Source organism: Montipora foliosa, chromosome 4 (genome assembly GCF_036669935.1).
Source record: "Montipora foliosa isolate CH-2021 chromosome 4, ASM3666993v2, whole genome shotgun sequence".
Lineage (NCBI taxonomy): Eukaryota > Metazoa > Cnidaria > Anthozoa > Scleractinia > Acroporidae > Montipora > Montipora foliosa.
This window is the reverse complement of record NC_090872.1, coordinates 11,314,576-11,338,189: the sequence shown is the minus strand read 5'-3', so window position 1 is coordinate 11,338,189 and position 23,614 is coordinate 11,314,576. Positions and strand designations below refer to the sequence as shown.

Sequence of the window (23,614 nt, the reverse complement as noted above, 5' to 3'; positions counted from 1 at the left end):
GCTTAATTTGGTGCCCTTGATACATTGAAGAACTTCTCAATTTCCAGTCGAATTTAGCGTACTACACAGATTTAATGACACGTTTGTTAAGAACGTTTTTAGGCGCAAATCGCAACAAAGGGAGAATAACGTTTAGCATAAGATCTAAAATTATCAGTTTATACGTCCTTATAGTTGTATTATAAGAGGGTATAAATATTTATTGTCATCCTGGCATGCCATTCTTTTCGGCGTCGTTCTTTGACCTTCCTTCTCCGCCGATCAGTTCAGAAACATCTGCTAATTCCATCATTTCTGGCAGTCTTACAGCCGGAAGCCCCTTCAAATACAGCAAAGACCAACAAAGTTCCTCTTTTAATCAGTGCAAATGCTGCAAATGTGAGATCTTTTGGTCCCAAAGCCTCGAATAAGTCAGAAACTGTCATGTACAAAGTCGAGTTCTTTTTATAATTTATTTTCTTGTTCCAAAGCTAAGACATTAAAAAATCTTTCATTTTTTCAAAAATTCAGTACACCGTCTGCAACAAAAACCCTTTCATCTCAGTGTTTAGAAGGCCAAAATATTTGGTGATAAAAACCAGGTGTATTTTGAAAATTTCCAACTTCGGTTTTTGTTCAGTACTGACAATATATAGAATATTTTTAGTGATGCAGACGGCTTTGGCGATAAACGGCGTGACCGGAAAAGACAGGAAAGATTTTTCATTCAACTGGAAACAGTAGCCGAGACTAAGTTGACGGATCTAAATTTGTCAGGCTTAAATCAAACAAGATGCCGGTTTACAACAAAACCACAGCATGACCGAAATTCTGATTCCTACGATTGTTCACGCTGTTTTTTTTTTTCAAAGTTTTCGAATTCTTCTCTCATATCCATACCCACAATCTTCATTTTCTTTCCTTTAAAACTGAACCAAAAAAAAGCTTTGCGGAGACCTTTAAAAGGAGTCTCACAAGAATTTGAAAAGATTTGCTCAGCGTCGTCGGGTAAGGGGATGATTAATTGCTAAACCGTTTATCTACTTTCGGGGGGCACCAAGCTGTTGTTTGTGTTCATAAATCACGAAAGAGGTTTAAGGGTCGAATAGGGTCGTGGGTATTGAGCAAAAATCTCTTCTTTGATGAGGGTGTCCCGGCGGCCAGAACCTCCAGACTTTCGTGCCATTCTCTACCGCTTTTCGTTCCTTTTTTCACAAATCGCTCATCGCAGCCGGTTTTTTTTTTTTTTTTTTTTTTTTGCACTTATGTCAAGCCTTCTTTCTTTCTCTCACGAGCCACAGTTCAACCTCACTTTTTGCTGAGGTGCCCAAGCTAAATTTTCGTAACCTCGACTCCCATTTTCTCGAATCTGAGCTTCCATTTTGGCTATGTTGCGTTGATCTGTACTTACTTTGTTCTCATCTCACGAGTCAGGCCTGTAAAGAAGAAAGGCAATTGTGAAAAGGAAGCTCAGAAAAGATTAGGAAAAACTGCTGCAACATATGCATCATTATTTCAAAAGATAAGGCAAGAGCGAATTAGATAAACTAAGGTTTACCTGCATTTATGAAATTCTCAGACACGCCGCGGATTGAAGCACCTTGTGAGCAGAAGATATTCAACCCTACTACATATGTCTGGTTCGTGTAGCTTGACAAAGAAACCGATGACCCTTGGCTAACTACCCAGCTTTCCAGAACTTCACGTACGCTTCTTGTGAGTTCGATTTTAATCATGATGTCTCTTGACAACTGTCTTGCCCTCTCGATGGCGCAACAGCAAGACCAACCAAATGTCCTCTACAGTAAGCTCTGAATTTCATTGGCCATCTAAATTGTTACTTACAACTTTAAGGAACATTTTTCTTGTAATCTTTTCCAGACAATGATCCACAATATCGGTAGCTAAGATCATCTGCGCGAAAAAGAGTCGCCTCGATTTGCGACACGTGCCGGATGCTATTTGAAAAAAATACGAACGAGACCTTTCCACCTCACTAATCGCTTTGTTATCAACTCGAGTATGTGAGATCAATTACCTTACGTAGACAAGTGTAGTATGCAAATTAATCTCGGCATTGTATTTTATAAACATATGGGATCAACGTTTTATTTGTAATTTCCTTTCATTTGGTTCCGACCTCATTTCAAACAGACACGACTCCAGGGCCTACGTAACCAAGTTAATTTGCCACAAGGAAACCCATCACAACTGGTTCGACACGATGCGTTCGTCTGTATTTTCACAGTTTTTTTCGGTATTGGTGATTGTGATTCTTATGGAATTCTTCAGCAAAGTAATTTCAGCTCCATGGCTCAACAAACGCCATTCCAACGAACAAATCGGTAAGATTCATAATTACCTATCATTGACTTAAATAATTTTGCCGCCTTCCACGCGCTGTTTTTTGAGAAGGAATATCTCACAAGCGTTTCAAGACTTGGCGTGATAAACGACCCCTTCTAGCTGACAATTTTTTCTCATGTTTGCACAGCGTGAAATCTTGGAATGTTTCTTACGGCAATTAATTACTACGACCGAGTTTTTCTTGATAGCCAGGGTAGCAGACCAAATCATAAAATTTTCAAAACGGAAATGCGCCAGTTAGTTTAATATCACGAAGCGGGAGGTCGGGGATCATACAATATAAAGATTTAATTGTGATATGCCAACAACAACTGCGATAGTTTTGTTATGACTACTGGTGTCGATGTTCTGTGTAGCGGTTATAGCTCCACAGACTGGCTCAAGGTTGTTCGGTGAATCACACGAGTGGCTCATTATCCAAAACATAATGACTCTCTAACGCTTCGATTCTTCATCCAGCCTAATGCCAGAGTCTGAGAATCGTTGTAAGTAGCAAAAAGAACCTTCGGAATCGCTGCTTCGTTTATTTATTCCCAGTGAGTAAAAAATAGACACAACCAAAAGAGATGTCTTAAATAACTAACGAGGGGTGGGGTTGTTTTGTTTCAGGAAGTGAGGGAGGGTAGACAGAAATCTTCTGTCATCCCAGCTTCCTTCTCCTACACTCTGTCTTTCCCTACAATTAAAATTTCAGTAAGTAAGCTTTTTTTTGTCACTGCCCACAATTTATTTTGATATCTGGCATTTAAAACTCTTTTTTGGCGTATCCCCCTAGCAACGAACGATTTTTCCATGCTGTTAACTTCTTGAACGAATGGCACAGGGATATTCGGGGGACATCCGAGTGTTCCACTGCATGAGTCGAAGCTGTGACCTTCTGACGCGGTTTACCTCTTAGCACTAGTGAAGGCCATTGAACTATGCCGAAGGTGATAATTGTCCTGCTAAACCGCTGCGAGTCAAATTGCCGAAAGCTGCCATATTCGAAACCGTACTACAAAAGGGAGACATTTGCGAAAGCTTTACTAACTTGAACACCATTGACAATAACTGTATCAGATACCCAGCAATGTAAAGTTTCAAACCACGTTTTCAGGCTCCGTACCCAGAGTTTGTGAGAAGCTTTCAGCGCTTGTTCTCAAATTGTCACATTCATCCCAGGCGCAGTCAGCCTGCGTAGATGGTGGTATTGTTGGCGCCAGAGGGAAATGAACGAGCGACGAAGCCGCGCGGACATGGCACCTCCATTCTCTGCGCCAACGATGCCGCCAGCCAGCTAAGCGGCAGACTAGCAGTGCCTGGACTCACCTCTGCCGGTTTCGAAGAGGCTTAATCTGAACCTTTTCCTTTTTTGTCGTGCTTTATCGTCGGAACTTCACTTTCTTATAATCATGTTGCAAGTGTTCAACGTTGTTTGAGATTTAGATTCTGAAAAAACTTCACTATCACTTCCACTTTCTTTTAATCATTTCGCAAGTGTTCAACGTTGTTTGAAATTTAGATTCTGAAAAAACTTCACTGTCACTTTCACTTTCTTATAATCATTTCGCAAGTGTTCAACGTTGTTTGAGATTTAGATTCGAAAAAAAAACACTACCCGGGAATTAAACTGGTCCGGTCAAGAGTAGACGATTAGAGAATAAGTTCATTATCCTCGTGCGCGCTCACGTTTTCTAAATAACCTCAAATATGGTCATTTCACGCTGTTGTTACAAGGGAAACGAACCAAAACTAGATAACACACTTTCAGAGCCGCCGTTTTCGTTCATTAAGTATATTGCTATCCACCCGCATCGTTCCCGAAGATATTGTCGTTGACTAAACGTAGTCGTGCGGTTTTGCTTTTAAAATATTTAGAACCAGAGCCGTGTTTGTTGAAAATTTGGAATGTTCCCATGGGCCAAAAGTTCAAGTTGGTGCCATTTTCCTTCCACGCAAACACCGATCTTATCGTTAAGACAATAAATTATCGTTTTTGTCGAGATTATCAACAAGTGGGTAAAATGTAGATTGCGGGCGGAAGCCGTTTAACCTAATTAAGCCTAAGACGATGTTTAGACCTTAGGTTAGCATGAATGAAGGGTTTAGGTTTTTTTCCGCAATCAGCATTTTACCCTCAGTAGACACATACCAGACATACTAAACTGACCACTCCCCATAGGGGTTTTTCAGGGGCAGTGAAACATATTAGCGGTACCACGAAACACAACGACAAGTTTTAAGAATCCCAGATGGCTGAAGGCAAACCAGTTGGCTATTTACAAGCGCAGCTGAGAAGTTGAACCAGAACGTTTCTTGAACCAGTGATATCCGGATCACAAGGCAAGCGCCCTAAACACTGGGTGTGCTTCCACACTACATTTTAACCTGGTCATCATAACAACAGCTAAAACGCTGTTGGCGTGTTTTGAAAAATTTCCAAGTTGAACCGCAGCCGATCATACAAGACTGTTTATTATGGTTAATCCGATTTTGATTCAGAAGCCTCCAAAAAAAAAAATCGGTAGAAATTGCTATTGTCTTTTGTCTAAACAATTTGAGATGACCTTGACCGTGGTTACCCTATGAAAAACTCTGCATTCACTTTAGTGGTGAAGAATATGCTATCGCTCTTTTATTTATAACAAGCTAATTAAGAAGCACGATATTGCAGCACTCGCACTCCTACCAATGCTCGCGTCAGAGACAGCACGTCATCTTGCATTTGCGTGGTTAGTAACTGGGCAGTATCAAAAGAACGATAATTTTTTGGCCAAAATTCAGCGAATTAAAACCTGAAAGAAAGCCTGCCTACATCAGGAAATCCAATAACTTATTTAATTCCATAAACTGATATGAACTTATGGAAAAGGGAAATCTAAGAACGTTGACCTTGAACTATCTCAATCTTACAATGATCCATGGACAAATCGGCTAACTCAATGTTGAACCCAATTCAAATATCCTGGGGGTTATTAAGATTATTTGTTTATTGTATTTGCATTATAATGAAGCACTTGCCTTTAAATGATATGGAAATACCTGGAACAAAATGTTTATTTCCAAAGGGTCAGAAAGGGTTGAATTGGGTCCAAATGATTGAGTCAGCCTATTTGGTCTATTGCTTCCAAAAACATACTGTTTTGGATCCTTCTGCCATGAACACTTCTTTTGGCAGATTTTGTGCACTCAGAGCAAACATCGATCTTATCAAGACAATATACTGTGTTATGGTTTCGTCAAGATTATCATCGTACGGATCAGGAGAAGTAGCGTATTTTGAAAAATTTCCAAGTAAACTTCTTTATAGACAATGCCAGTATTTTAATTCTGACCACATAAGATTACAAGCCTATCGAAATCCCACGTGTTTTTGTTTTCCATTGAAGATGTAACCGAGGCAAACTAATCGAGGGGATTTTCGTGACTCCAAATTCATTAGGGCATAACTTTTCTCCCTAACACTTACAATTTACGAACAAATGATTTTTCAAATTGCGTGTAATGAACTTTGTCAAGCAGATTGGAGGAGTTACAAACGTTTGCCCACATCTCAGTAGTTCAAGGCAAATAGTTTCTTCAATTTATAGGGCATACCCAGGCGTTGTGAATGAATCGTAAACAGGCAAAACCTAATATGAGTTTCAAATACTGTGGATTAGGTCAGGTTGTCGATGTGACACCTCTCCAACCTAAACCGGAAAGTCATCTTGAGATTCAAGTAATCTGTTAATTTCAGAGGATCGCATGGGTAGTGTGTTTATTTATCTGATAGGTCAAAGAAGACCCATACCCGGTGAGCCCTGATCCTATTGGCTGTTAAAACTGAACAACAATGCTTTCATTTCGATCTGTCCTCTGTAGCTCTATCATCGGTAAAATTGCTCGCTCAGTTTGGTCTCTCGTTTTTCTTTCGTGTCAGCGTGTGTCTATGATTCGTTTTGTAAGAGCAGTGAAACCCTAATCCTTCATCTTTACGTCACACTACCTGTAACTTGAATCCATTAAGCTGATTTATAGTGTCTCGTTTCCTTCCATCTCACCTTTAGAAATAATCGAAGGCGATGTGTTGGTGACAGACAACCTTAGAGACGCCCGGAAAGCGGGGAAATCAAGAGACAAACGTGACATTGTTAGTGACATGGTCAAAAGGTGGCCGGATGGCGTGGTTCCTTTCACGATTGATTCAAGCATTGGTGAGTACGATAAATGTTGAAAATTTGATTACATGTTGGATCGATCCAACATGTTGAAAATTAAGGGCATGACCACTGAAACGGCCATCTTATCAACTTTTTTATTACTTCTTAAATAGGAGCCAGACGAATTTTTTAATAATAATAATGATGATGATAATGATAATGATAATGATAATAATAATAACAATATTATTATTATTATTATTACTATTATTATTTTATCGATAAAAAAACTGCGATAAAACATTTCGTAAAAGCATATTAAAAGTTTGTTGACGACGTTTGGCTAAAGTCATTATCAAGTCAAAGAGTGAAAGATAAAAATGTTTAAATGCTGAAAGGACAATAGGTGATGGAGTGTTCTTTTAAACAAAGAGTTTTGCGCAAATGGAATCAGTCTGCGTGTTGAGAGTAGGAGCAAGACCTCAAGCCCAGAGAAATCAAGCCTCCGATCGTTAATCAACAATGCGTGTTTGCTCTTTTACATGTAATCTGTGTGATTCAGTTATGTCGGCTTTGCAGCTCGACACCTTCATCAACAACGTATTGTTGACCATAAGAATTCTGCAATCGGTTAACACTTTTCGACAGCCCATGGGGATACAAGCCTCCTCAAAGAAAGCCAATTCCGCATTCTAAAAAAGTGTCAAGGAAAATTTGACTGTCTTGTCTATGAGATGCTTGCTTTTCATCAAGGCGCGCAATCCTAGTCTCACATGACACGCAGACTGATTCCATTCGTGCAAAACTCTTTGTTTAAGTGAACACTCCATCATCTATTGTCTTTTTAGTATTTAAACATTTTTCATTTTTCACTCTTTGACTTGAAATAGAGAGGTTAAGCATGACGTTTACGCCAAATACGGAATGAAATTAGGGTTTTGCCAAAAATGTAAGAACCCTGCGCGATATGAGCTCATTTCTATCCTGTTAGCTCCAAATATCAAGCAACTTCTCAAAGAAACGAGACGAAATAAAATGAGAGAATTTTCACGCTTTTATGATGAGCAGGAGCATGCTGTTTCACGTTTATCGTTGGCCGTAAAAGTCATGCTTAACCTCTCTAATGACGTTAGCAAAACGTCGAAACGTCGTCAACAAACTTTTAATATGCTTTTACGAAAGGTTTATCGCTTCTTTTTAATAATTTATTTCAAAGCGTTATACGAAGTCTGAACGCTTAACAATAATTAAACAGTCAGAAAGATTACAATAAAAGGTACATAGTGCCTTATATGTAGTGTTAATGTAAATATATAAAGTATATGAATTGTACATTAAAAATTTTCGACGGGATATAAATAATGAATAAATAATTGAAGAAATAAGATAATAATGGTAAGGCTCTATGTATAGCATTGTTCAAAGTTCTTTAAATGATTTTTATGTCTTAAAGAAGGATTTAAATAAGAATGTATTAAAAACCAGTCTTAAAGGGCTCACACCAAGATGACTCCCGTATGGATAGAGGTGTATTGTAAATGTTCCATAGTCTTGGCCAGTGAGCCGAAAATGCTCGGTCACCGTAGTTCTTAGTTTCCTCCACTTATTTCTCTAACTCGTTATTAAAACAACTCTGCCGAATGCTAACCAAATGGCAGAAAGTTCAGCAGTCTCGCAAGGTTGGCGAGCGAAACGCTGAGGAAGGATGTTTGGCGTCTCCCTGCCTTGTGCATTGGCTTAAAATTCTCGAGCACATTCTTAGCCAGTCAGAAGTAAGGAAAAGCCCGGGTTCTTAACATGTTGACGTTTTCCCGCATCTGTTTTTTTTTCTTTGCGTTATGATTCGCTCATTTGAAAGACAGCGTCTGATAGGATAATTCAGTTGTATGAGACCAGAAACCCATAAGGGTTGAAACGTGTAACGGCCCCTTGAGTGCTGGGAAACAAGCTTCTGAATATTCAATTTGCTAAGTACCATATTTTGAACAACAAGAGCGAGGGGTTTCCAAATATGGTACTTAGCACTGAAACATACAACCAATCAGTTCGCACTGAATATTCGGAAGCTGTGAACGCGCGTTACACGTTTCAACCCTGATGGGTTTCTGATGAGACTCAATAACACACCGTTCATTGTTATTCGTTTATTGTTCGTTTTTGCAGGCAAAGAAGCCCTTTCTGCAATTAAAAAGGCCATGCACGAGTTTCACAAAAGGACATGTGTAAAATTTGTCCCTCGTACAGATGAGCCGGACTTCATCGAATTTGAAGGGAATCTAGGGTAAGCGAAACTTTCTGTATTAGCAGGAGTACATGATCATGCAGGAGACTACTATTTTGATGTATTTGTGGCCTAGTGTTTTTACAGATCGAGTTATTGGAGAGTTTAATCATCGCGTCTACGGTAAACAGACAGTAAACGTTAGGCTGAAATTTGCGTTTTGCAAGAATCCATCACCCGGAGTAAGGCCCGATTCACACGGTACCGGACGAATTTTCGACCGGTTGAAAAATTTGACCGGCCATTTTGTTCGCACGGAACCGTGCAATGTTTGCGCTCTGTTCACACGGAACTGACGAACCGGATTAAAGTTTAATCTTTGTCAGTGGTTTTACCATCTGTTCATGCGCAGAGTACTACTTTACGAAATCCAAAATGGCGTCAAGAAAGAGAAGGACTAACGATAATAGCTGAGTTACCACGCATCCATGGAACCACACCTTTGCCGTTCAAAAATTTAGACGGTCAAGGTGTTTACAGCGCGCCGCTTAAATTTTCGACCGTACCGACCCGTGGGACTTCCATTTCGCGTAAAAGGGTTTTCAGTTTTGGTGAATAGGCAATCGGGTGAAACGAACGTAATTCACTTAGTTAATTTAACGGTCACTTGTGCAATCCGAAAGTTTCGTCAAAACGTCGTCTTCACTGAAGAAGTTTAGTTTCTGAGATTTACCCTGACTTAAATTGATCGCTCCTGGTTATTCTCTTGCTGTCTTAAGAAGACTTAAACATTTTGCTTCTTATCTCGAGACTAGGCTCGATTTCTCCCCCGCTCACTCGAGTTCGGGTATCCTCCGTGAGAAGAGACGGCTGGACGCGTGAGCGATAGATCGTGTCTGTGACATAAATTCAAAATACGATTTATGCAAAGTTAATATTTGCGGCGAAATGGCATTCGACATCCCAAAACACTGATTTTAGAAAAACAGTAATTTCATAACAATCCCTTAAACGTCTGTGCGAAGTTTCCCGGTGATGCGAGCTTGAGTTTGTGGTTAAATGGTCAAGTAATTTTGAATTTAACCGGCGAAACGTCAACAAAATCTTTGGCTGCCTTAGGTCTCTCAGTCGGCCACATCGGCCCCCTCGTTCTGCAACCAATAAATTCAGCAGTAATTTCGATTGATCTAAAGGAATTTTACTTGCTCTTACATCAGCGAAGTCTGAGCCGAAATTGCAATAACAATCATTCGGAAGCCGTATTTTGCCCTTGGCGCCGACTGGCAAATTACTGAAGTTTTCGAACTCAGGCGATAGAAAACGACACACCATTATCCTCGACCGCTTTCCGTTGTTGAAGTCTTGGATGTTTAGTTTCCCACCTTAAAAAGCACTGTAATGCTCGAACACAGGCCGGGTCAAAAATTACCTTCGCAGACACATTTTGAATATTTCCTCCAAAACATATAATTGATGCATGCTCGATTTGTGCAGGCGAGTTTCTGATTGGCGGAGATCAACAATGGCTCACCTCACACCTCCAGGCGTGTTTTCGGAAGTGAGCGCTTGTTCACTTTCCAAAGCAGCGGCTGGTAATCGAGCCTATCGCGAGACTGACTAGAAGAGATCTTGTTCTCATCATAAGAAAAGCTGATTTTTAAGGAATACGTTAAAACTTACCGGTACCTGTAGCTGTTCCACGGTAATGAACCACTAATTTGCGAATTTTGCTTTAGTTGTTTCTCTGCCATTGGCCGCCAAGGAGGAAAGCAAAGAATCTCTGTAGGGGAAGGCTGCGAGTACAAAGGCACTGTTATGCACGAACTGATGCACGTCCTTGGATTCTTCCATGAACAGTCACGCACTGATAGAGACGACTACATTATGGTTCTCTGGTGGAACATTGAACCAGGTGAGGTTTATTTAGTAGGCCACTATATTTGTTTAGGCACTCGCCAAACTGCCAAATTCGTAATGAAACCAAGCTGAAAAACCTGACTAACTAAAAATACCGTGCAATCGTTGTCCTCCATTCTCCTGAAAATTAAAATACGGTATTTTAAATTTGCAAAGGGTGTAAACTTGAAGCCCAAGTGAAGGCCAGAAATGCCTCTACTTGGGAGAAGAAAAGTATATAAAAAAACAAACAAAAGATAATTGCAAACTGAAAACTCCATCAGTTTTAGTCAACAAAACGTTGACAACAGTTCACGCTAGAAATTACTGAAGGTCTTCCAGAACTAAACAGATGGCCAAGAGATCCATCATTTGGAAGAATTCAGGAATATTGGACTGACTCAAAGATTATCTGGCTGTCCGACTGACTCACTGACGGGTCGATTAATTGATTTTCAAAGGGTTTGAAAAGAACTTCGACAGTTACGGCCCAGACAGACTGGACAGTGCACAGGAACCGTATGACTTTGACAGCTTGATGCATTATGACAAGCAAGCCTTCAGCAAGAATGGCGACAACACATTGCAGTCCATAGCAGATCCTAACAGACCACTGGGCAACATGGATGATTTCAGCGCAATCGATATCAAGCAACTGTTAAAATATTATCCGTGTAAACCTTGGGACAAAAAGCCTGCTCTTCATGCTGCCAACAAGAGTGAAAATAGCGAAAAACGTAAGTAGACAATGCAGAGTACGTTTTGATGGGTGTTAGAAAGTCGAAAAAACTTTCACAAAACTTGTTTGAAATACACGAACTGTGCTTTTTTCATAGAGCTCAACCATAAAGTCTCTTGAGGCATTTAAAATCTCCGAGCATTTACTCATCATGATACACCGCACAAGACACACAACAACACCGGACACTACACCTTTTTTGTGATCAGTGCGTGGATTCCATGTATTGGAAATGTGGATGTAAAAAGATTTTTTAAGCTAAAGATCATCTCAGTCAATTAAAAAACTGAAGAATCTTGAAAAGGATCAGGATTTCAAAGGGGCTCGAGACTATTTGTTACGATTTATTGAAGGCTTAACACTACGAAGGCAGAGCAGGGTTGGTTCAATTGTGAGAGAACTTTCCACCAATTAATGTGGCCCGGCTACGGGTTCGAGGGTTGACTCTGTTGGGTCTCTATTCTGCTCCAGGAGGTTTTTCTCCTAGTACTGCAGGTCTCCATTCTCCTCAAAATGTGCTTTGATCAGCACTTTAATTTGATTTGTAGGGCACTTGTTCCCGGCCATATTAGCTCTAGCTCGAGAAAGAGATTATAATTTGACATTGATTGTATTGATAAGCTCGGAATTAATAACTGGAAAAGGGAATATATTTTTAGGAGAACCGCGACCCCTCCGCCGGGAGGTAGCCTACGAAGAAAGCATTTCCGTGGGGTAAAGGAACAAAGAAGGACCGAAAAACACGATTTTCGCTCGACTAAAATATCGAAAACGTTAACACTGTTCTTCAGTTTCTTTCTGCTCCGAAAACCACAAGAAAACGCGGGTTACACAGGGTTGCTCAAGAGGCCTTTTCTACTGTCCGTGTCCAAACCCTGGTGCCAGCTACATAGTCTGAACAACACTTTTACACCCAACGTGAAACTAAGATTTTCTCATTTTCTTTCTCAGGAAAGTGTCGAGATAAATTCGAAAAAGAATGCCAACGTTTTGCTTCTCATACCGGATACTGTGATCATTGGAAGAAGTTCATGACAAAGTGGTGTCCACACTCGTGCGGTTTCTGCAAACCCGACGCACCAGGTAATCTTAAGCTCCGACTAAATGTCGTCACCTAGTTAGGTAACGTTGGTTAGTGACAACGATGTTGCGGGGGTGGGGATGGCCCAATAGGTAGAGCGTTGGATTCGTCTGCGCTTACGCCGTGGATTCGGTGTGAATCGCTACACTTGATTTGCCAACTGGATTGCGACCAATCGTATAGAGTGTTTTCACTCACGTGATCAGTAACCTTGTTTTTCCACCGTAAAAAAAAACGTTTGCATGATAATAGAGCTCAATTCCCAGAGGATTAGCTGGGGACACCAACATGGCCATCGTTCCTTTGTTTAGGGACACCGACATGGCCGCCGTGACGTCATATGAAAACACTCTATATGTTATAGCTTGCTCAATCTATGAAAAAGACAAACAGGTTTTCAGTTTGCAAGAACTGCAACTATAACCACTGGAATAAAGATTTGCGACGTTTCGAGCGTTAGCACCTCGCGCGTACGAAGATGATTCTGAGCATAAACGACCTTTATCCAGGCGATATGCCATAAACTTGAAAAATGGCCGGGCCAACTTTTTTCAAGATTAACCAAATACAATCCGTTTCAGCCTTGTCCATTTGTGTTCATCCACGCTTTTCCTTTCTTTTTCTGTATTTATTTTATGTTGTTCAACAGTTTTAAGTGGTTATTGCAATGTTTCATCAGTCTACTTTTTGGGCATTTTGGGTGTCGTGAAATTACATCATTTGCATGACATAGCCCCTTTAATTTGCTTTTATCAATTCGTTCGATAAAACAAAATTATCGAGATTCATGCACTTCCCACTGACGAAGCAGATACTTCCCGGCACGCGCATTTTCCCACGCATTAGAGGGAGCTTAAGCACGCGCGTTTTTGAGACGCGAACGGCAGCCGGAAGAGAACATTTCGCGTGGCAGGACAATGGTGTCTCCCATCTTTTTATGTTAATCATCCCTAATGGAGAAAGTATACTTGGCAATGTAAATGTGGTTGTGTGAAGACATATTAAAAGGGAAAACAGCTCACTTCCGGTTGCCGTCCGCGTCTCAAAAACTCACGTGCTTAAGCTCCCTCGTGCGTTTCTCGCCGAAGCCTGATTAGTTTAATATTTGCGTCCGTTAACGTTTTGGATTGGTTTATAGTATGATTGTGGTTTGAAGACACCTTACTAAAATTACTTTTGTCTTCTTTTCTACACAGACAAACGGATCAATATATGGAGAGGAGAAAAACACATGAAATGACAGATTCATTTAAGCAAAACAATTATTTATAGCAGCAGCTTTTACTTTATATGCCAACAGTGATGCAAAAATGAAGAAGAGGTCGCTTTTTTATGGCAAATGATTGTCTATTATTATTTATTAAGGATTTTTTGTACAAATACGTGAAATATAAGATTTGCAAGCGCATCAACAAATGTGTCTTTCAGTTTAATTCAGTCATCTCCCCTGCAACTATACTATGGGGGTTTCTCAGTTTCAATCATACATTAATTGGACAATGCCAATGGAGAGTCAAGAGTAGGACAGGAAGTCCCTTACACACGTCACACGTCGACTTACGAACGCTCCCAACCATTATATACCAAAGAGGACAGACCACAACACCGGGAACTCCATGCCCTCCCCGCTGGTTGCGAATACTGTGCGGGTTCTTCTAGGTCCCACAGGGTTATAAACATTGAAAGGTTGTGAGACGGGGCCTACACTTTATCGTCCTTGACCGAGAAGACTAGAAAGTCTAACCATTTGCAGATGTTATTTCAAAGGCAGCTCTTTCTCCTCAATTATTCAGGGCCAAGGAGATTTGCAATCAAAACATTCGGTGCTACGGCTGACTGAAACTTAAGCGGGTGGACCCTTGTTTCTCCATTGTACATAATGCGTTATGTTCACCAGGGAGACAGATTGGTCGGACCGTCCCATCAACAAAACCCTAACAATTATTAAGTACTCCTTTCTGATGGATAGCATGGGCAAAACCTTTTATTTTCTTCGGCTGTAGCCAAGGCTGGCTTAAGTCCTGTAGAAGTTGGCCGGCAATGCTGCGGTGGATGTGTTCAGTAACCTCAGTTAAAATCAAACTTATTTCAAGTATAATTACTATAAGAAATGCTGGACACTGACTTATCTGAACGTCTAACGACGTTCACTAAAAACTTGATAAAGACGTTTCGACCAGGGCGGAAAGAGGACCGAAAACCTTCGTTCATCCCCGGTTTGAATAAGCGACAGCTTCTTTCAAAGGTTCATATTTGCGTATGTGCGAGACTACAAGCACACGTGATTTCTGCGCGAGGCGAGGAACATTATGCAAATGAAACCTAAATGTCAGGAATTTCTATATGTTCATTCCCCGCATTCTATTTTTTTTTTAATTAATTAATTGCACTTTTTGCAAACACTAATTACAAAGGTTTAGACGCATTGCGATTTGCTCTGACGAAGGGCTAACGCTCGAAACGTCAGCTTTTAGAATCTCTGTACGGTGGCCAATTTACATTATAAACTACGTTGATAAAACCAAATTTTTGTATACTACTTCCCCACCGACGCAGCACCACAGTTTCTTTAGAAACTACCCCCTTCATTCATGTACTGTTCGTAGTTTTAATGTCCATGCTGTAATTCACCATTGTTTTTTAAATGCTTTGTATAATATACGGAATACGTTTTTGGCTGTTTTTCGTTATATTTATAAAATGCATTTGTTGCAACCATCTAATCGTCGACATTAATTACAGTGTATGTACACCTCGCATCTAGTCAAGTTTATTCAAGAAAAATTTTCACCTACGGGATATTAGTCTCCGGGGGGGGGGGGGGGGGGAACTCCCATATGAAACAGACGGGGATGCTCGTCGGAAATTCTGAATTTAACCCCTGAAGGAGACCATCCGGGCGTGGCTCAAGCTTTTTGTGACCCCTAAAGGAGCGTGGGTTAAGCAAATTTTGACCCCTAAAAGAGACCGCTTAAAACACACACAAAAACGACATGCAATGAGTTTTAATGATATAAAGACATAATCATCGAATGCTTTTATCTAAAAGTAGTTTTTAAAAGCAAAATTTGACTTCTGTTTCTCTTCGCGTAATTCTGTGTTTCTTCGCGGGAGAGAGAGGCTACCCCCCCCCCCCCCCCCCGGGATTAGTCTTTTAGTCCGTTCGAATTTTGAACCAAACTGAATCGTTTAGTGCTAATTACCCTCATGTCCGTATTCTTTATGCCAAAAAAATATGAGCTCACGTTTTGAATATAGTAAATCCCAAATTCCGTTTATTTTTTAACCCCGTTGTTATTTGTCTTAGGCTTTGTGTCCTCTGTGTTTTTCGGCAGCGTGAATAAAAACAAGAAAATAAAAAAATACGAAAGAAAATGAGCATCCATATCGAGTAGGACTTCAACACGTGATCCCAAAATTCCCCTTGAACCTACGAGCGTGCGTTTAACCACTCGGCCACGTTGTCCAAAAAAAGAGAGTCTTGGTCCTAGTCTTACCTACGGACATCTTACGGACAAACTCGATAGCATAGTGGCTTCACCTCTAGTCGGGGCATAGCCACAAAAGCACTTCACCATATGGGCCACATTTTCAGGGAGGCAGTCCCAGAACAGTACCAGGTGAAGCCTAGCGCAAAAAATAAAAAGTGTAAAAAACTTGCCAGAGGCCTTGTTGCATTTCCCAGATGCAAAACATTTACTTATCAATTAACTGAATGCTAAATTCGTTTGTTTAGAGAACCATTCTCATTCATTATTTATGGTTCTCATAATGACTCTTAGCAAGAAAGATCGTAACAGTTAAGAGCAACTAGAAAAAATGCAAATAACATTAACTCGAACAGTTACAAACTTTAAGAAAGCCTGAAAAAAACCCAACTACCATTTGAGCCATTGAGCCACCTGGGAGCTGGTCAGTGGCTAGTTTGTAAATAATGTATCACATATGAGGTGAATGAATGACTGTGAAAGATATGAAAGACATAGTTCACACATTAATTTGTGAAAATCTGTGTTGCCACCTCACCTCATTGGTGAAGAATGGGTCAGTAACCCTAACCCTAACCCTGTAAAAAGTTATATAAAACTAGCCAGCCAGGGAAATACACATTGCGAGTCCTATGACACATACAATGACGGATCAAAAGGAAGGAAACCACTGCAATTCCATGAACCACAAGAGCATCTTTTGGGCTCCGTTCCACATGATCTTAATACCTCCATGCCATTACATTTGTTAGGCGATTTCCCTGTCGACCAAATGGAGAATTGTCCCGAATAGTCAAACGACAGCTCTTCACCAACACTGATGTCCCTAGCTGCAAAAAGAGCTAGTCTTGGGACGATTGAATCAACTCTCACTGGCACCATTACAAGATTGGGGTTGCAAGAATGATTTATGAACCTTGAGGCATTGCCGTGGAAATGCGCATCCACATGTGTTCTCAAGATCTGGTTATTGGAACTGTGTTCCCGGAGTACTATAAGATAGTTTCCAGTCTCATGAGTTAGCTGAAGTGCTCGTTGTTTAGCTTCTTGGACAGAAATAAGTTCACCAGCATATTCAGCAACAAAGGCAAATTTCTTGACAATTTCCAGAGGTCTTAATGCCCATCCTTTGCATTCAGTTTTAAACACTTGGAGTTTTAGATGTTGTCCTTTTTGCACTACTCTGTTTGGACAAGATTCAGGGCAGCCACAGCAACTGTTGCATTCAAAAACAGGTTGGCAGAAAGCTGAGAAGAGCAAAAGGTTAGGTAATTGTCAAGGTGTAATAGTTACAAGGTGATAGTACATACAATGTAATAATTTGCACTGGCAAAAGCTAGGACGAGCAGCGTATGACTGTTAGAAGAAAACTTATTAAAATTATGACATAACAAAATACAGTGTTTATCCTCCATCATGGCCAACATGTGCCATAAATTCAAGTCACTGCAGTACCGGTAATATGGTTCATAGTAGCACACAACCACAATAGAATGGTTAAATGTAATCCATTCTATAACATCATGTGCTCAGGTCTAGATCATTGACTGCTCAAAGGATTTGATGCAATAGGAAAAGCTACAAACTCCTCCACTTCATTCAGTGTCTTGTGTATCAGCTGGCCAAAAAGAGCTTACATCCACAAAGCATACTTTTTGGGAGCAGGGTGGGCCCAATGGTGAGAGCACTCGCTTTCCACCAGTGTGGCCCAGGATCGATTCCCAGATTCAACACCATATATGGATTGAGTTCGTTGGTTCTCTACTCTGTTCCGAGAGGATTTCCTCCAGGCCCTCCAGTCCCCCCCCCCCCCCACCCTCCTCAAAAACCAACATTTTATTTGATGTGTTCTGATTTCAGTTAATTTGTAGTCTCCCCAATTAGTAGAGCACTCATGCTCATGCAGCTAAATAACCTTGCGACTTAAATACAGTGATTATTTATTTATTTATTTATTTATTTATTTAAGAAAACAATAAAACCTTTGAGTTTATAAAACATGTTTCAACAGAAACTTCTGCCATCTTCAGTTAGTCAGAATACAAAGCGATGTAAGCTGAATTTATAATAAATAGAAAATGCTAATGTGAAAAATAGTAACAACGGAATGAAGTATAACACGAAAATGTGGGAATCAAAAATATAGTTTAAGATTTACATGGTGTAATTTATTTATCTCTTTGTTTATAAATTTATTAATCACCTCTACACTCTGCCAGTCACATTCCAGAATTGTTCCTTTCTTTTATTAATGAGTTAAAAACAGAAATTACCAGTTGGTTGTTGGCCAAGAATGTGAAGGTGTCCCTTGCCATCATAAGATGGACCAAAGCTTTGTAGGCAGGAGCAACTGTCCATTGCACAGTGGTGACGACATTCACAGCCAGGGTAGAATGAAGACTTGAATGAATCACTTACATTGGGACCTGCAATGCATTCTCTTGTGTACTATTACAATGAAAGTAGAGAGTATGCTGTGAGATGATGTTATTGGTTTCACTGCAACATTTTTTCATGGCATCAACTTGTCCAATATTGTTGTGGTTGAAGAGGTACAATCTTTGGCAGAAGTGCATTTGGACCATCAGGCAAGTTGGATAAGAGGGGGTACTCTAATATTTGAACGGTGGGAAATCAACCCCCCCCCCCCACTCGAAGGTTAATAACATGTAAACTATGCTGAATCAGGGGGAAAAAAATATCAACGATTTCAAGTTAAATTGAAAGCCACATGCAAAGTTAATGTCCCAAATCATTTATCCAAGGTACTGAACTCCTTCATCAATTGCATAATGTACCAGTCAAATCAAAGCTTCAACATCCCCCCCCCCCCCCCCCCCATGAGCATACCCCGGGCATTTGACACCTTTTTCTTGCCCAGGGGGAGGGAATTTGATCATCTTGGTCTTCCCAGGGATGGCCCATTTGACCACCACTGATAGGGGATGGGGAATTTGATCACTAGCCTTGATTTCATGCTACGTTTCCATGTGGGTTGATAAATCATGGCGGAGACAAACTCTGATGAATTCAAAGGAAAAGATTGCGAATTCGTAACGGTTTGGTTGAAAACCAAAGGTCTACACAAGCTTTGTTCCGTATTTCAAGGTATAATACCTTAAAATACGGATTTTAAGAACCATTTTAAATTATCTTTGAATATAATAAATATGAATATCTTAAATTGTATTTACAATAAACAATAATTTATTCAATACGATATCGACGTCTCCTGATACGATTTATAGAGGTCAATTGCTTTGACAGACCTGGTGTATTTTAATACATTTGTGACAATTGATATGTAGTGTATAAAATTAATAATGGAATGAATGTATGGAATGTATTTAAGTGTTGTTGCATGAAACGCCGTAAAACCTATGCATTCAGTTTATAAAAATGATTTCGGCTGCTGTTCGTGAAATAATCGTGAGTTCATCAAAGATGTTTAACTTGATGTGTCTATATGAAATATTCCCAGAATCTTTTCTTTAGCTTTTAATAATATTGGTTGCGAAGCATTTGCTATATTTTCTTCAACAACTAAAGGCGTCTCAGCCGACTTTCTTTCATCCACGAGCCAGTGCAACTTGAGATTCCTTGTGCCGGGGTTGGGGCATTTGATCACCTGAAATGGACCTATGATGAGGCATTTGAACAGTTTTTTGGCTCGGGGAGGGAGGAATTTTAACAAAAATGTTCCAAAATGCCCGAGGGGTTGCCCGGGGAATCGAAGATGTTGAAGCTTTGAAGATTTGACTGGTACACCCTGTACATAATAAGCTATAAGCTATAAGCTCAACAAACAATTCAAATTTGTATCATCAAAATGTAATAAGATTATCACCCCAAACGGTGTCGGGCTTTCACCGTCTAGCTCGTTTACAACTGGAACCATGACTCTTTCCTGGCCGTTTGATATGTCTTCTGAAATCATTTCTAATGTCCATCAAAAACATACGGTGTTAAAACAAATCAGGCGTTCCCAGAGAAATCCCGCGCGCGTACTAAGAACGAAACAATACTGTTACTATAGAAACACATTACAGTCAAAATGGCGAACAAGGAAAGCAACGCTCAGGATTATCTCACAAAACACAAAATATTGGAATTATTTGAGAACTTAACGGCACAGTTGATATATGAAAGACCAGGTAGCATATTCAAATGCCTTTTTCTCGTATTGTTGGGGAAACTAGATGCCTTTTAAGCCTTTTCATGGGCCTCCGGGGCAGTTAGACCATTTACCACGAAAATAAGCAGAAAAAATATAAGCTAAGTAAACCTAATTTTTCATCACTAAAATCAGTGTTTAGACCTATACATTGAAATGAGCAACTTCTTGCTATTTGAAATTGGAGAGCTACTTCGTATTGTTGGTCATTGGGGTTATTGTTTCTTTTTTCTGTTTTCTCAGATGATCCGAAGGCATATATGAAGCAATACTTGGAGAAATTAAAAGATGCGAGGACAGTGCGAAGAAATTACCCATGTATATTTGATGACAGCAATGTGAAGTCATTGTTTGGAATGCTAGATGTAACAGGAAAAGGATTTATCACATATGAACAATACAAACAAGGTTACATTTTTTACTTTTCTTTCCTGTGCACTCTCATATGTAACATGAGCTCAATCGCATTCTCTGCTTCTAAAATCCCATCATACACCTCTTTTACCCCCAAACAATTTGTGTAGGCATTGTTTTTGATTTCTCTTGGGAGATCTTCGTGTCCCAGGGGAAATTGCAAACAATGATTATCCACATTTTGAGGGGTAAAAGAGGTGTATTATGGGATTTGAGAGAGTAGAGAATTAGGGGGAAAAATCTCTTGGATATACCCACCACGAGTCCCCTAGGTCAAACTCTCATTTTACAGATTAAGTGACTAAGGTTGTATTCTATTGGGATCAACCGTTTTTAGTTGGTTGGGTTTTTTCGTGTTCTATTGGGAAAAAACTGTTTTCGGTTGGTTTGCTTGATCAACTGTTTCAACCGGCATCAAACTAGGTTGAAACGGTTGAAAAAGCAATGGCAGCAACCGCTGTTGTTTACGCGGGCCATTTAAAGTCGGCCGTGGGCTCCTGCCATGTTCGTTTCGGGCCTCAACTTGTCAACGCTGAGAAGTCTGGCAATAACTTTTCCCAGGAGTTACCGCGTTTCAACCGAAAACGGTTGGAAAAGTGTTCTATTGGGAAACCTCAATCCGAAACCGAAACCGAAATCGGTAACCAGCATTAAATATCATGGAAACATGTTGGTTTCGATACTTCTTAACCAACGGTTTGCGCTAACCAGGTTTTGAGCAACCGGCCTCAGGTTGTCGAAACATTAGTCAATGTCATCTCAAACAGTCCTTCTCAGGACTACACCTCAGTGTCCCCTAAACTCTGCTCTTCAATCAATAAGAAAAGGCTGGATTTACCCTAACATAGAAATAATGCTAAACCCAATATATATCATATATTGTTGGAGATAGGTAGCAAATGCATGATTGGACGTCACTGTGCTGGACTTAAAAGTGTTGAATGCATCTAACTACAAGCATTTCTGGACGTAAGGGCACCCAATAAGAGATTTATTTCATGGCATTAAGAAGGCGTCCAGGGAAGGAAAGAGAAAGGTGTGGAATTCCAAGTATCATGTCTTTTCCCGCATTTTTTCTTATCCTTTTGACACCCAAACAAGCCTAAACTTAATATGTTCACCAGGGACAGTCAGTGGGTTGCTCCATCTTTTTCCCTTCATGTACGTCATTCATTGTTTATAATTTTTGCGGCAGGTCTTGCAACATTGGGGGTGAAAAATTTCAACAGAGATCCTCCTGGTGGCGACATGGACAGAATAAGTGCTGAAGTATTTCTAAAGGAGGCGTAAGTAAAATTTTCTTGAAAGCTATTGTAACAGGAAGTTCCAACAAATGAAATCAGATAGAGTTTTTTTTTTTATCTTCTATTTTCAGGCGTCTAGGCCTCTCTCAAGCATCTGCAACTTTTTCTGTGTAGTATTTTGGAATGTTGGAGTTTTCGTTTTTGCAGAGATCATTGTAGATGACTTCCTGTACAAAGAAATGTGTATGTCTTATGCTGTATCCACAGTGACACACAGTTTGTGTAAATAAATTGTATTGATTTAGACTCTGATGTTTACGTCCACTTTCCTCTTAAAGGGCTGTGTCTATTTAACAATAATTATTATTATTAAATTCTCAACCTCTGATAATGCATTTCACATGCTCTGATTGGTTCACTCAATTTCGGATATCAGCTCATATACCTTAGTTTGACCTTATATGGTAAATGATTGCGCTAAGTGTTGCTAAACTAAAAATTTTTTCGCCCGAAAGCGAAATTTCTCTTTGAATAAAGCCAAAAAAGAAAAGAAACTATTTTGTCTGGAAAGTTTGGATCAATTCTGACGTTTAGAAGTATGCGAAAAGGCAAGAAATGTTTTTGTGATGAGCCTACGTCTGTCTGACCACTAGGTATTACACAACATCGCATCTTCATCAAGTTTTTTGATTTCCCTAGGATTTTCTCCCTTTTTTCGCTCGTGTTTCATACTTGCAAACGTTTGGATTTTAAGGAAATTAAAAAAACAATTATTCCATTCGTGCTTGTTGGATATGAGACTGGTTAATTAGCCAACTCTACGCTATGCACTTCGTTGGATATTTACCATTTCACATCCAACGCACGCTCATGGAATAATAATAAATTGTTAATTATTCTGCGAGGGCATGTTGGATATGAAGTGATAGATAACCAACAAGGTGCGTAGTGCGGAGTTGGTTATATTCTTTTTATATCCAGCAAGCCCACGTGGAATAATTGTCTCCAGGATCAACAACTCTTCCATGTTGATTTTATTTGGCACTTTTCTGCCTCGGTCAATTCCAGTCCACAACGACATTTGTCAACCATTTTTTCTCAAAGCTGCAAAAATGTTTTCAGCTCGCTTTCTTACAATTCTTATGCAATCCTTGACCATATTAGGTACACCAGGTATATGAACTGATAACCTGTGTCCGGTGAGCCAATAAAAATGCTGGAAATCTGATATCCGTAGTTCCGTTTTTAATAAAATGTGAGTAACTTTATAGAAAATTTACCGCTTCATGAAATTAATGGGTATTTGAAAAATTCGCGTTAATTTAAGTCGTGTTAATTTGTGTTGACATTAATTTCTGCGCTGTTAGTTGATTAAATCGCGCATTAATTTCTGCGACATTAATTACCGTTATTCCCCCTCCCCCACCCCCCACCCCCCACCCCAATCTGTGACACACTCCAGAGATTCTTGACACCTAGCCAAACAATAGATTTTATTCGCACACTTTATTTCACATCAATCTTTCACATTAGTAGATTGTTTACATATCACTTATTAACCGAGAGTGAGGTCATTACAGGCAAATCTCAGACCGAGGCTTTGATGTATTGACCGAGCGATAGCGAGGTCAATATATCAAGGCCGAGGTCTAAGATTTCCCTGTAATGACCGAACGTACGTGAGGTTAATAAGTTATTTATTATATGGCCTTTTTTTGCTCAGTTTTGGCCTGTTCTTCGTCCTTTGGATAATAAAACTCGCTCTTGCTGTGGCTTTCTTCGTCGCTATGATACTAAAGAAGTATCTGTATGCTAGGTTTTCTTTCAATTATTGAAAATATAGTTGTAGTTTGTCCATATTTTTTGTTGTTTTCGCCCACACGCTCGTAG

At 39.9% G+C, this 23,614-nt stretch overlaps 3 protein-coding genes across 3 annotated transcripts; 2 read left to right on the top strand and 1 right to left on the bottom strand.

Annotated features, from left to right (window-relative positions):
* Positions 1-2,070: 2,070 nt before the first annotated feature.
* Positions 2,071-15,216, top strand: LOC137999824 (hatching enzyme 1.2-like). Its single transcript, XM_068845758.1, has 7 exons — positions 2,071-2,324; positions 6,375-6,521; positions 8,631-8,748; positions 10,425-10,600; positions 11,046-11,321; positions 12,275-12,406; positions 13,601-15,216. Exons 1-7 carry the CDS (start codon positions 2,204-2,206, stop codon positions 13,642-13,644), a joined length of 1,014 nt encoding a protein of 337 aa, XP_068701859.1. The 5' UTR covers positions 2,071-2,203; the 3' UTR covers positions 13,645-15,216.
* Positions 15,217-15,330: 114 nt separating this feature from the next.
* Positions 15,331-19,896, bottom strand: LOC137999823 (histone-lysine N-methyltransferase SETMAR-like). Its single transcript, XM_068845757.1, has 3 exons — positions 19,740-19,896; positions 18,166-18,340; positions 15,331-17,139 (listed from the first exon to the last, which is right to left on the bottom strand). The coding sequence occupies exons 1-3, from the start codon at positions 19,827-19,829 to the stop codon at positions 16,523-16,525; spliced, it is 882 nt and encodes a 293-aa protein (XP_068701858.1). The 5' UTR covers positions 19,830-19,896; the 3' UTR covers positions 15,331-16,522.
* A 37-nt stretch (positions 19,897-19,933) lies between these two features.
* LOC137998964 (EF-hand calcium-binding domain-containing protein 10-like) lies at positions 19,934-22,030 on the top strand. The gene is made up of 4 exons (XM_068844805.1): positions 19,934-20,046; positions 20,310-20,474; positions 21,676-21,766; positions 21,856-22,030. The coding sequence occupies exons 1-4, from the start codon at positions 19,947-19,949 to the stop codon at positions 21,896-21,898; spliced, it is 399 nt and encodes a 132-aa protein (XP_068700906.1). The 5' UTR covers positions 19,934-19,946; the 3' UTR covers positions 21,899-22,030.
* Positions 22,031-23,614: the final 1,584 nt, after the last annotated feature.

Excerpts from the sequence above, each read along its gene's own strand:
- LOC137999824 (XM_068845758.1), top strand. The coding sequence starts at position 2,204 with ATGCGTTCGTCTGTATTTTCACAGTTTTTTTCGGTATTGGTGATTGTG. Across the intron at positions 10,601-11,045 it reads CTGGTGGAACATTGAACCAG|GGTTTGAAAAGAACTTCGAC; the intron begins GTGAGGTTTATT and ends TGATTTTCAAAG. Across the intron at positions 11,322-12,274 it reads GAGTGAAAATAGCGAAAAAC|GAAAGTGTCGAGATAAATTC; the intron begins GTAAGTAGACAA and ends TTTCTTTCTCAG.
- LOC137999823 (XM_068845757.1), bottom strand. The coding sequence starts at position 19,829 with ATGATTTCAGAAGACATATCAAACGGCCAGGAAAGAGTCATGGTTCCA. Across the intron at positions 18,341-19,739 it reads AAAGCCCGACACCGTTTGGG|TACACAAGAGAATGCATTGC; the intron begins GTGATAATCTTA and ends TCATTGTAATAG. Across the intron at positions 17,140-18,165 it reads TCTTGGCCAACAACCAACTG|CTTTCTGCCAACCTGTTTTT; the intron begins GTAATTTCTGTT and ends TGCTCTTCTCAG.
- LOC137998964 (XM_068844805.1), top strand. The coding sequence starts at position 19,947 with ATGGCGAACAAGGAAAGCAACGCTCAGGATTATCTCACAAAACACAAA. Across the intron at positions 20,047-20,309 it reads GTTGATATATGAAAGACCAG|ATGATCCGAAGGCATATATG; the intron begins GTAGCATATTCA and ends CTGTTTTCTCAG. Across the intron at positions 20,475-21,675 it reads ATATGAACAATACAAACAAG|GTCTTGCAACATTGGGGGTG; the intron begins GTTACATTTTTT and ends TTTTTGCGGCAG.